Source organism: Arachis stenosperma, chromosome 7 (genome assembly GCF_014773155.1).
Source record: "Arachis stenosperma cultivar V10309 chromosome 7, arast.V10309.gnm1.PFL2, whole genome shotgun sequence".
In the NCBI taxonomy this organism is placed as follows: Eukaryota; Viridiplantae; Streptophyta; class Magnoliopsida; order Fabales; family Fabaceae; genus Arachis; species Arachis stenosperma.
Window position 1 is genome coordinate 65395704 of NC_080383.1, and position 12123 is coordinate 65407826.

The 12123-nt window shown below is 37.9% G+C and overlaps 1 protein-coding gene across 1 annotated transcript; it reads left to right on the forward strand.

Annotated features, from left to right (window-relative positions):
* The first annotated feature begins 7556 nt into the window (after positions 1 to 7556).
* Positions 7557 to 11041, forward strand: LOC130941605 (cyclase-associated protein 1-like). The gene is made up of 10 exons (XM_057870166.1): positions 7557 to 8064; positions 8341 to 8509; positions 8583 to 8647; positions 8887 to 9178; positions 9254 to 9401; positions 9518 to 9627; positions 9736 to 9791; positions 9898 to 9954; positions 10183 to 10326; positions 10564 to 11041. The coding sequence occupies exons 1-10, from the start codon at positions 7780 to 7782 to the stop codon at positions 10648 to 10650; spliced, it is 1413 nt and encodes a 470-aa protein (XP_057726149.1). The 5' UTR covers positions 7557 to 7779; the 3' UTR covers positions 10651 to 11041.
* The last annotated feature ends 1082 nt before the right edge of the window (positions 11042 to 12123 follow it).

Below are 12123 nucleotides of genomic sequence, written 5' to 3' on the forward strand. Positions count from 1 at the left end.
TTCAGAGTATCAATTTCAAGAACTCCTTTCTTCTGAGATACCCCATTGTTCACGGAATTCCTCTCAGAAGTGTACATGAACTGGTTATTAGCAACCATGTCAATGAGCTCTTGAGCCTCTTCAAGCGTTTTCTTCAGGTGAATAGATCCACCTGCAGAATGGTCCAATGACATTTTCGAAAATTCAGAGAGACCATAATAGAATATATCTAATATGGTCCATTCTGAAAACATGTCAGATGGACATCTCTTGGTCAGCTGCTTGTATCTTTCCCAAGCTTCATAGAGGGATTCACCATCTTTTTGTTTGAAGGTTTGAACATCCACTCTCAGCTTGCTCAGCTTTTGAGGAGGAAAGAATTTATCTAAGAATGCAGTGACAAGCTTATCCCATGAGTCCAGGCTATCCTTGGGTTGGGAATCCAACCATACTCTAGCTCTGTCTCTTACAGCAAAAGGGAAAAGCATGAGTCTGTAGACTTCAGGATCAACTTCATTCGTCTTTACAGTCTCACAGATCTGCAAGAACTCAGTTAAAAACTGATAAGGATCTTCAGATGGAAGTCCATAAAACTTGCAGTTTTGTTGCATTAAAGCAACTAGTTGAGGCTTAAGCTCAAAGTTATTGGCTCCAATGGCAGGAATGGAGATGCTTCTTCCATCAAACTTGGACGTTGGCTTTGTGAAGTCACCAAGCATTCTCCTTGCATTATTATTATTTTCGGCCATCTCCTTCTCTTGTTCTAATGTTTCTGAAAGGTTACCTTTAGAATAATTTAATTTAGCTTCTCTTAATTTTCTCTTCAGAGTCCTTTCAGGTTCTGGATCTATTTCAACAAGAGTGCCTTTATCCCTGTTCCTGCTCATATGAAAGAGAAGAAAACAAGAAAAGAAGAGGAATCCTCTATGTCACAGTATAGAGATTCCTTTATGTTAGTAGAAAAAGAAGGGGTAGAAGAATGAAGAATGGATTCGGATTTTTGGATGAAGAGAGGTGGAGAGAAGTGTTAGTAATAAAATAATTAAATAGAAGAAGAAAAGAGGAGGGAGATTTCGAAAATAATTTTTGAAAAGGGGTTAGTGATTTTCGAAAATTAGAGATAAATTGTAATTAAAATTAAACATGAAACAATTAGTTAAATTAAAAAGAATTTTTGAAAAAGAGAGAAATATTTTCGAAAATAGAAGAGGGAAAAGTAGTTAGGTGGTTTTGAAAAAGATAAGAAACAAACAAAAAGTTAGTTGGTTGATTGAAAAAGATTTGAAATCAAATTTGAACAAGATAAGAAGGTAATAAGTTAGATAAGATATTTTGAAATCAAATTTTGAAAAAGATAAAATTTTTGAAAAAGATCAAATAAAAGATAAAAAGATTTAATTCAAAAAAAATTTGAAATTATTTACTTCACTAACAAGAAACTACAAGATAAGATTCTAGAACTTAAAGATTGAACCTTTCTTAACAAGAAAGTAACAAACTCCAAATTTTTGAACCAATCACATTAATTATTAGTGAATTTTTGAAAATTAGATATAAAGATAAGAAAAAGATTTTGAAAATAATTTGGAAAAGATTTTTGAAATTTTCGAAAAATAAAAAAATGAAAAAGATATGATTTTTGAAAAAGATTTTGAAAAGATAAGATTTTTAAAATTGAAATTTTGACTTGACTTGTAAGAAACAACTAATTTTGAAAATTTTTGACCAAGTCAACCCAAAATTTCGAAAATTTGGAGGGAAATAAGGAAAGATATTTTTTTTTTTTGATTTTTGAATTTTTAATTGTGAGAGAGAAAAACAACAAAAATGCTTTATGCATGAAATTTTTAGATCAAAACAATGAATGCATGCAAGAATGCTATGAATGTCAAGATGAACACCAAGAACACTTTGATGATCATGATGAACATCAAGAACATAATTTTGAAAAAATTTTTGATGCAAAGAAAACATGCAAGACACCAAACTTAGAAATCTTTAATGCATGGAAAATATGAATGCAAAAATGCACATGAAAAACAAGAAACAACACAAAACAAGAAATCATCAAGATCAAACAAGAGGACTTATCAAGAACAACTTGAAGATCATGAAGAACACTATGAATGCATGGGATTTTCGAAAAAAAATGCAATAAAAATTTTTAAAGCATGCAATTGACACCAAACTTAAAAATTGACTCAAGACTCAAACAAGAAATACAAAATATTTTTTATTTTTATGATTTTCTAAATTTTTTTGGATTTTTATTAATTTTTTCGAAAATAATGTTAGGAAAAACGAAAAAATAAAAGAAAAATTTTGAAAAAGATTTTTGAAAAGAAAATTACCTAATCTGAGCAACAAGATGAACCGTCAGTTGTCCATACTCGAACAATCCCCGGCAACGGCGCCAAAAACTTGATGGACGAAATTGTGATCACTATTCTTTTCAAGTTGTTTGTCTTTGTATGAAATCACTATTATGGCACTGGCTGAATTCACAACTCCGTTCAACTAACCAGCAAGTGTACTGGGTCGTCTAAGTAATAAACCTTACGTGAGTAAGGGTCGAATCCACAGAGATTGTTGGTATGAAGCAAGCTATGGTCACCTTGCAGATCTCAGTTAGGCAGATTAAAGGGTAATTGTGATTATTGGAATAAAATAGGAAATAAATAATAAAAAGGATAGAAATACTTATGTAGATTCATTGGTGAGAATTTCAGATAAGTGTATGGAGGTGCTGTATGACTCACGGACGTCTGCCTTCCCACTGCTTCTACTCAATCCTTCTTACTCCTTTTCATGGCAAGCTGTGAATAGGGGTTCACCATCAGCGGTGGCTACTTTCAATCCTCTCGGGAAAATATCCTATGCGGCTGTCACTCGCACAGCTAATCATCTGGAGGCATCACCCATGGTTGATGGCTACATCCCATCCTCGCAGTGAAAACTAATGCTCACGCACTCTGTCACAGTACGGCTAATCACTGGTTGGTTCCCGCGCCTACTGGAATAGAATCCATTGATTCTTTTGCGTCTGTCACTAACGCCCAGCACTTGCAAGTTTGAAGCACGTCACAGTCATTCATTACCGGAATCCTACTCGGAATACCACAGACAAGGTGAGACTTTCCGGATTCCCAGGATCCTACTCGGAATACCACAGACAAGGTGAGACTTTCCGGATCCTCATAAATGCCGCCATCTATCTAGCTTATACCACGAAGATTCTGTTGGGGAATCTAAGAGATACACATTCAAGCTCTGTTGCATGTAGAACGGAAGTGGTTGTCAATCACGCGCGTTCATAAGTGAGAATGATAATGAGGGTTATCTAACTCATCACATTCATCATGTTCTTGGGTGTGAATGAATATCTTGGAATAAGAATAAGAGAGATTTGAATAAAAGAAAATAGAACTTCATTAATACTTGAGGTACAGCAGAGCTCCACACCCTTAATCTATGGTGTGCAGAAACTCCACCGTTGAAAATACATAAGTGAAAGAGGTTCAGGCATGGCCGAATGGCCAGCCCCCTAAAACGTGATCAATAGCCTCTTAGGATGAAGAATAAAACAAAGTTGAGACCAAAGATGTCTAATACATTAGTAAATCATCCTATTTATAATAAACTAGCTCCTAGGGTTTACATGAGTAAGTAATTGATGCATAAATCCACTTCCGGGGCCCACTTGGTGTATGCTTGGGCTGAGCTTGATCAATCCACGAGCTGAGGCTCCTCTTGGAGTTGAACTCCGAGTTATGACGTGTTTTGGGCGTTCAACTCCGGATCATGACGTTTTTCTGGCGTTTAACTTCAGACAGCAGCATGTACTTGGCGTTCAACGCCAAGTTACGTCGTCATTCTTCGAATAAAGTATGGACTATTATATATTGCTGGAAAGCCCTGGATGTCTACTTTCCAACGCCGTTGAGAGCGCGCCAATTGGAGTTCTGTAGCTCCAGAAAATCCATTTTGAGTGCAGGGAGGTCAGATTCCAACAGCATCAGCAGTCCTTTTGTCAGCCTTTTTCAGAGTTTTGCTCAAGTCCCTCAATTTCAGCCAGATTTTACCTGAAATCACAGAAAAACACACAAACTCATAGTAAAGTCCAGAAATGTGAATTTAACATAAAAACTAATGAAAACATCCCTAAAAGTAGCTTGAACTTATTAAAAACTACCTAAAAACAATGCCAAAAAGCGTATAAATTATCCGCTCATCAACTAGGACTTGTGAATCCAATTTGATTATCTTCACTTGACTTTCCTTCATAGTTAGAGGTTAACTAAGTGGAGCAATGAACAATTGTCATCACAATTGATGATGATAATGAGGATAGGACTTCCAATTCTCATACCTTGCCAAGAGCTCTTCTAGTTGTTTTATTTCCTTTGTCATTTACATTTCTTACTTCTTATTCAACCCCAAAAATATACAATCCCTAGCCAATAAGAAGAACACTTCCCTGCAATTTCTTTAAGAGACGACCCGAGGTTTGAATACTTCGGTTATTTTTATTGGGGTTTGTACTTGTGACAAATATTTTTTTTGCATGAAAGAATTATTTGTTGGTTTAGAAAATATACTTGCAACGAGATTTCATTTGTGAAATTCTATACCATCAAATTTCCGTTCATCACTAAGGTGATTTTGGATAGCCACATCAGCCATGCTAATGTGGCTATGAGGCAGGATATTCTTCTCACTCCAAACGAATCTGTCAAACCCTTTATCGTTGATACCTCACCTCCCCAGTAGTTTTCTATTTCTTAGGAGGCGGCTAAGACGTTGGTGGAGAAGGAAGAACACCAGAATCACCTTGAGAAGGGTCAGTATGGATCAGCCGACTGGCTAGGGTTGGAATTATCTTTCTCCGAGTTACAAGGTCAGAATTCGACTTCTTCGGAGAAGATCGAGACGAAGCACCCCCAGCCTCTTTATCACCTTGAAGACTGCGGGCCACCACGGTTTTTCTTGTATGTCAAAGATGTTTCATGGCACCAGACTTAGAGGTCATGGTATCTGCAAAGCAAGAATAAAAAGATTATTAGAAAAAACAAAATACAACTAACAAAGTTGTAGAAGCTAGAGGTCGGGAGGCTACCTAATTCGGACTGAAGTTGATCGGGGTCCCCTAGAAAACTTTTTGTGTCCAGGTGAGGAGCCCAACCCCAGCACCCTTGTAACACATCCACCAAACCCTTCTCAATATCATCTAGTTTATCTACACTATACCTAGCTATCACGGGTTCCTCTTGCTATTATAAAGGGAAAGAGGGCTCATCATTTTCATCCAAAAAGAAAAGTTGGGTACCCTCTACTGCTCGGATTTTAAAGAAGTAATTCTTAAAATCGTGAAAAGACTCATGAAAGATGGCAAAAACTTTCTTACCCTGGACAGCACGGAAGGAAAACCAGGAAGCTTTATCTTTCGTCGTCCCGAGTTTAGTCAAAACAAATAAATGAAAGAAGACATTGGTAGAAGGTCGCACTCCCAACTCCCGACATAGAAGCTGGAAAATTTTTAAGAAGGCCCAAGAGTTCGGGTGAAGCTAGGAAGGGGCAACATTGCAAGTCCAAAGAATATTTGTTTCAAAATCGGTAAAAGGGAGTGAAACTCCTAGTTTAGAGAAAAAGCAATCATAGGCATAGAAAAAGGGTCAGCCCGATTTATTTAAAGGAGGAAAACAAACCCTCTCCTCGGGATCGGGTACTACTAACTCATAGTTCCTCTCGTCCTCTCTATTCTCACAAATCTTATGATGCCTATGAAAGGTGTCACAATACTCCCTATCAACTACAAGGACGCAAGAAATGACAGAGGCAAAATAAAGAGATCGTTACTACAACAACTCGGACATCATACAAAAGAAGTCGGTCAAAACAAAGCCAAACTAAAGAAAGTCATTTTTCAAACATTTTACAAAGCATGGCAAAAATGGTGTCTCTCCTATACAATAAAAACAACACCGCCACACAGAAGCAACACCATTGGGGACAATACAAATACAAACAAACAGTAAAATGGCTACGGTTGTAATTTTACAAACTCAGAAAATCGAAAAATCCCCAAAATAAGCAAAGGGTGATGTCGATCAACCATCAAAAGGGAGTCTTTTAACAACAAAGAAACCTCAAAGTAACCGCAGTTCTACAAAATAGAAAACGCACACATTCAAGTGTTCTACACCCACCTCAATTGGTGAAAAAAAATTCTCAACAAAAAAGATGCAACAACAGTTAACGCAACTCCCAAAACCAACAAACAAAGCACATTTTTTAGAAAATCACTCAGAACAATCTCATGAAAGACAACAACGCAAAAAAGAATCAGGAAAAGAAAGACACCAACCTTAAGGAAGCTTCAAAACGGAGAAGGGCACGACAAACAGCAAAACATGAATGATCCTCTTCAAAGAATTCTTTCAAGAAAGATGAGATTCAAAAAAGCTTGAGAAACGGAGTTGCAAAACGAATAAAGAAAAGAGCTTTTTCTTTTTCACAGTGATAGCAAATGAAAAGGCTTTTAGAAATGGGAAAAAGGAAAAGAAGAAAGGCCATGTTGCTTTTATAAGAGACAAGGAGTAACTGGCCTAATAACTCGTCTTTAATACATGCGCGCAATTCAAGAAAACTACTGCGCCAACTTAGCCCCTCATTTAAAGGGAGGCAACGTTCAAATTTTCAAACACGTTGAGTGCCCGACCTCCGAAAGAGGGCACCCGACGCCTAAGCAGAAGTCACAAAATGCTTGAACCCGACCTACAGAACGCTCAAGACTCAAGTAGTGGCACTGTTCATACTTAGCCAAATAAGCAAAGCTAAGCCCAATAAACAAAAAGGCCCACCAAGAAATGTGGCCTCCACAAACGTACCCAACCTCTTTAAAGAGGTCAGACACCAATAAAGATGCCCAACTCTACCTACCCAAAGCGAGTAACTGCTTTTGCGAATCTCGCTTGCAATCTCTATCTCTATTATAAGATAAATTCCAACAAACTCCCAAGATAAATGACACAGTTATCCATCAAAGAAGATAGAACTACTCCAATAAAGGTGGTTATCGACTCTACTATAAATACACTGACACTCATCAGGTATAATTTACGTTTAAAACTATTAAAAATTTGCTTAAAACCCTTGCTAACTTAAGCATTTGAGTCTCTGGCAAGTACCATCTCCCACCTCCTCACAAGAAACTCGAATAAACGACACTTTGGCATGAATAAATCAGACACTATGAGATATAATTTTCAGACCTAAATCAACGTTTCAAGTAACCCTCACAATAAATATCAATAGATATTTATCAACAATTTTTTATAATGAAATAATATTTAACCCACACACACATTGCAAATTTTACAATAGTTGGATATTAAATTTTAATTTCTCATGCGTTCTCACCCGAGTCGCTAGTTTAACAAGATGAGCCAAGATTGGCTGAAGCAGTGACACGTGGCGGAACAAAAAATGAGGCTTTAGGCCACACCACCAGTAAGCAGTAAGCAGTAAGCAGTAAGCAGTAAGCAGTAAGCAGTAAGCAGTAAGCAGTAAGCGACTCGAACCCAACCCAACGCTGCCCTGCGCGCCAAACACTTTATTTAGCTTTGCCTTTTTTCACCCTTTATTTCTGTAACTTCAATAAATCCAGTTCCAATAATATATGCACTTTTCATCACAACTCATCTGTCACCGGCACCCGATAGATCTATCTATTCCATTTAACATTTAATCAAATCGAATCCGAGAAGAAAGAGTAAAGACTGCGTCCGACTGAACAGAACCATGGATGAGAAGCTCATACAAAGGCTTGAATCCGCGGTGGTCCGCTTGGAGGCCCTATCCACCAGATTCCCTGCTGCCGCTTCTCCGGGAGATGCTTCCGATGTGCCTGATTCGGCGGCGCTCGACCCTTCCATCGTTGCTTACGACGATCTGATGGCCCAGTATTTGGCTAGGGTTTCAGCTGCCGCTGAGAAGATTGGAGGACAAGTCTTGGACGTCACAAAGGTTTTGCACGAAGCTTTTTCTGTTCAGAAGCAGCTTCTGATTAAAGTCAAGCAAAGTCAAGTGAGTTTTCCTTACGCATTTCATACCTCCGTTTTCTCCCTGCGCATGCATCCCTAATTTCGTTGATGTTATCAATCCTGTGTTAATTCGTTGATGCATTTTAATAGCATTCTAGGTGGTGTTTGGCATAGTCTGGATTTTCTTTTTATCTGCCTGAAATTTTCATTATTCTTAGCTACTGAACTGAACTGGATGAAGTGGCGAACAGTTTTCTGTGTAGTGTTTGTACTCATGTTTGTGATTGGTGTCTTAATCTATCGTATATTAATTGTGCAGAAACCTGACCTTGCTGGGTTGGCTGAGTTTCTGAAACCTTTAAATGAAGTGATCATGAAAGCTACTTTAATGACAGAAGGAAGGAGATCAGATTTTTTTAACCACTTGAAGGCTGCTGCTGACAGCCTCTCAGCTCTAGCATGGATTGCATTTACAGGGAAGGATTGTGGTAAGTGATGAATGATTTACATTTCTTCATTGACCTACATTTCAATATCTTATTTACCGTTTGTTGTTTCAAGGTATGAGTATGCCCATTGCACATGTGGAAGAAAGTTGGCAAATGGCTGAGTTTTATAGCAACAAGGTATACTTCAGACATGCCTGAAACTGTAAAATTATTTAGGATATTTTTTTTTATGAACTTCTGGTCCTCTCATTCACTATAAGCTCAAAAAAGATACTTCAGACGTGTTTGATTCCAAATCAAGTTTGGGAACATTTTGCATTAGCCTTCTAGATGTTTTCTTGCACATTCCTTTTTCATTTTGCCTGTTGTGTCATGAGCCATGACGTTTATATATATATATATATTGAAATAATCAGGTGCTTGTAGAGTATAGAAACAAAGACCCAAATCATGTTGAATGGGCCAAATCTCTGAAAGAGTTATATCTACCTGGTTTGAGAGATTACGTCAAGGGGTTTTATCCTTTGGGCCCTGTATGGAGTGCAACAGGAAAAAGTATTGCTCCGACAAAAGCTGCTGCTGCTCCTCCTCCTCCTCCTCCACCTGCTTCTCTCTTTAGTTCTGAATCTTCTCAACCTTCATCTTCCAAGCCAAAAGATGGGATGTCTGCTGTTTTCCAACAACTCAGCACTGGGAATGTCACTGCAGGTATCTTATTTTTGCTCTTACATTCCTGATTGAATGTTGAATGAACATTTATGAGTCATACCTCTTATCTACCAGGTTTGAGAAAGGTTACAGATGATATGAAAACAAAAAACCGGGCAGATAGAACTGGAGCTGTTGCCATTAGTGAAAAAGAAAGTCGTGTGGCTTCTCATGCATTTTCTAAAGTAGGACCCCCAAAGCTCGAGCTTCAAATGGGCCGCAAGTAGGTTTTTATATTTATGTGTATGATTGTGATTTCATGATTGAAAATTTGAAATAGTCAATTTTACTTTGTCAATATACCATCTCTCTATCCTTTACTATTCTCTGCTGCTGTAGGTGGGTTGTTGAGAATCAAATTGGAAAAAAGGACTTGATCATTGAAGATTGTGATGCAAAGCAGTCTGTTTATGTTTATGGATGCAAAGACTCGATTTTGCATATTCAAGGTAACCACAACTATTTCATGAATGATTTCTTTGTTTACATGTTTATTATATCACATAATGATATTTACTATCCAATTTGTCTCTTGATGAAACAACTATAATTTTCAGGCAAGGTCAACAATATCACTATTGACAAGTGCACAAAGATGGGAGTTGTATTTAAGGTTAGCGTGACACATGGGAATAGAGATTTTTGTAAAAGTCACGGAAAGCAATTTATGTTAGCATTTCGAAGGCAACTTCTCATCTATATTTGTGCTTAAAATGTAGGATGTTGTTGCAGCTTTTGAGATTGTAAACTGCAATGGCGTTGAGGTGCAATGTCAGGTACCCTAACTCCTTCCTCCTCTTTTTCTTTGCATGAAAACTTTCAACATGCTGGCGTGCCTGTTTGAATTTGATGTTATTATGCCTGTGTTATGGAAGCTTTGGTGATCCTACAGTCTTATAAATTATATTGCTGATGATATGTAGAGGATAACGGTTTGATCTTAAATAAATATTTGGTAGCTCAAATGTGGTTAGTCATTAAGATGCCTGCCTTTGTTAATATAGGGTTCAGCTCCAACAATATCGGTGGACAACACTTCTGGCTGCCAGCTTTATTTGAGCAAAGATTCCCTAGAGACATCCATATCTACTGCCAAATCAAGTGAGATCAATGTGCTGGTACCTGGTGCCGAGCCTGCTGGTGATTGGGTATGATTTCACATTCATTTTTTGTTCTATTCGGGCACCGTGTAAAATGTTAGTTTGTGCTTGAATCTGGTTATGATGATAACATCCTGCGCCCTGCAATAGTGGATGGAATCCATCCATAATTAGTATCTTTTCAAAAACTTGGTAACTGGATTCTTCAATTGGCCGAAATGATTAGCAAACTATGGAATTGGAGTAATACCAACTCTAAAATTTAATCAATATATTTTATTTCAGGTGGAGCACTCTTTGCCTCAACAATATATTCATATGTTCAAGGACGGCTGTTTTGAGACGACTCCCGCCTCCCACTCTGGAGGTTAAATCGATTGGCAGTTTGGAGTTCCTACTTATATTTTCATCTTGGATCGCTGTGGGAGTGGCTTTGATTTATTGTTTCTTAAATTCATCTACAAATGCATCAGAATGTATATGTGTATCATATGTATTCTGGCTCAGCTGCCTTTTCTTGTGATTTTCCACTGGCTTATTGAATCAGTGGAAACATCCATCAGATTTTGTTTGCCAATGTGCAGGATTGTGCTTGAGCGTGTATTTTCTTGTGAGTTGCATTGTGTTTGCTTGCTTTCGGCCTTCAGAGGACCCTTGCGGATATGTTTTCCATCGTCGGAATACGGTTGTTTCATTCTCATGTCTTGTGTTATGAAATATTGAGCCGAAATGGGACTCGTCTTTGACGACGCTTGATGAGGCATTTGGAGAGTTGTCAATCATCATTAATTGATATTTCCCTCAAGTTTCTTTGTTTCGAAAGTTGGATAAACTTTACACATAAATACTTTTTTTTTTGTTAAAATACACAAATCGGTTCCAAAGTTTTTAAAATTGGAAGTCTCTTAAATTTCAAAATACACAATAATTTCTGTTAGATAATATAGTTCCACTTCATTAGTTACTGTTCCGTCCTGGGTGAACCGAGGTATACGTAATCCGGAGTGACTGCTGGATTCCTGACGTGAGCTATGAGTTTCTCGGTGGTAATGTTGTTGATAACCTCGGTACCTTGAAACACGGCGGCGGGAGCACCTGCAAAAAGGACTCCGATGCTCAAGTAAGTATGTGATTGCAGAGATAAAAAGTAAATCACTCGAAGCTAAGCTAGAACCTGGCCTTATGAGTTGGGAGAGGCTGGCTTTATAGGCCTTTCGTAGCTTAATGGGAAGCTCAGTTTGTTCCGATATTCTTGGCTAGAGCTGTTAAGCATATCTGAAGTGCAAAGACGTGTGTTAATAGTGTGTTCAGTTAGGAGAGTAGCCGTTGTGGGGATAGGGTTTGTTTGTTTCATTTGTTTCCGACCTTTTAGGTCGGCGAGTATCGTGTGGTACACATCATAGCCCCCCAGGTCGTCTAGCGTGCCGTATAGGTCGGTGGACGAGCTTAGTCATGCGTGGTAAATTTATTGTTTTGAATAAAATTAAAAAGAAAGAGAAGAAAGAGGTTTTACCTGTCTCTTCGTGGGTCGTGTCGTCTTTATTGCTTACTGCTGCCGTTTTGGTTTCCCACGTTTTGTTTAGTGGGTATGCATTAACTTACCCATATTGTTAGTGGGCTTGCAATAAAAGTAATTTTGGTTTTGGGAATTACACTGCGTCTCCTCCATTTCCCTTATCTGTATTATGTCTTCGAGAGGTAAGTGTTTCTTGACTTTTCTTTGACTGTTTATTTTGCTGCATTCTTCTATGGGAGAGAAATTAAAAGAAAAATTGAGAGTTGTTGAAGTTAAGGAAGATGACCCGTATCATTGGGTTCAAGATGACGTGAAGACGCGTTCGTCTT

What these genes read in the sequence shown, in the direction of transcription:
- LOC130941605 (XM_057870166.1), top strand. Translation starts at nt 7,780, where the DNA reads ATGGATGAGAAGCTCATACAAAGGCTTGAATCCGCGGTGGTCCGCTTG. An exon ending in ATTTACAGGGAAGGATTGTG is followed by an intron (nt 8,510 to 8,582) that starts GTAAGTGATGAA and finishes TGTTGTTTCAAG; the next exon opens with GTATGAGTATGCCCATTGCA. An exon ending in AGATGGGAGTTGTATTTAAG is followed by an intron (nt 9,792 to 9,897) that starts GTTAGCGTGACA and finishes CTTAAAATGTAG; the next exon opens with GATGTTGTTGCAGCTTTTGA.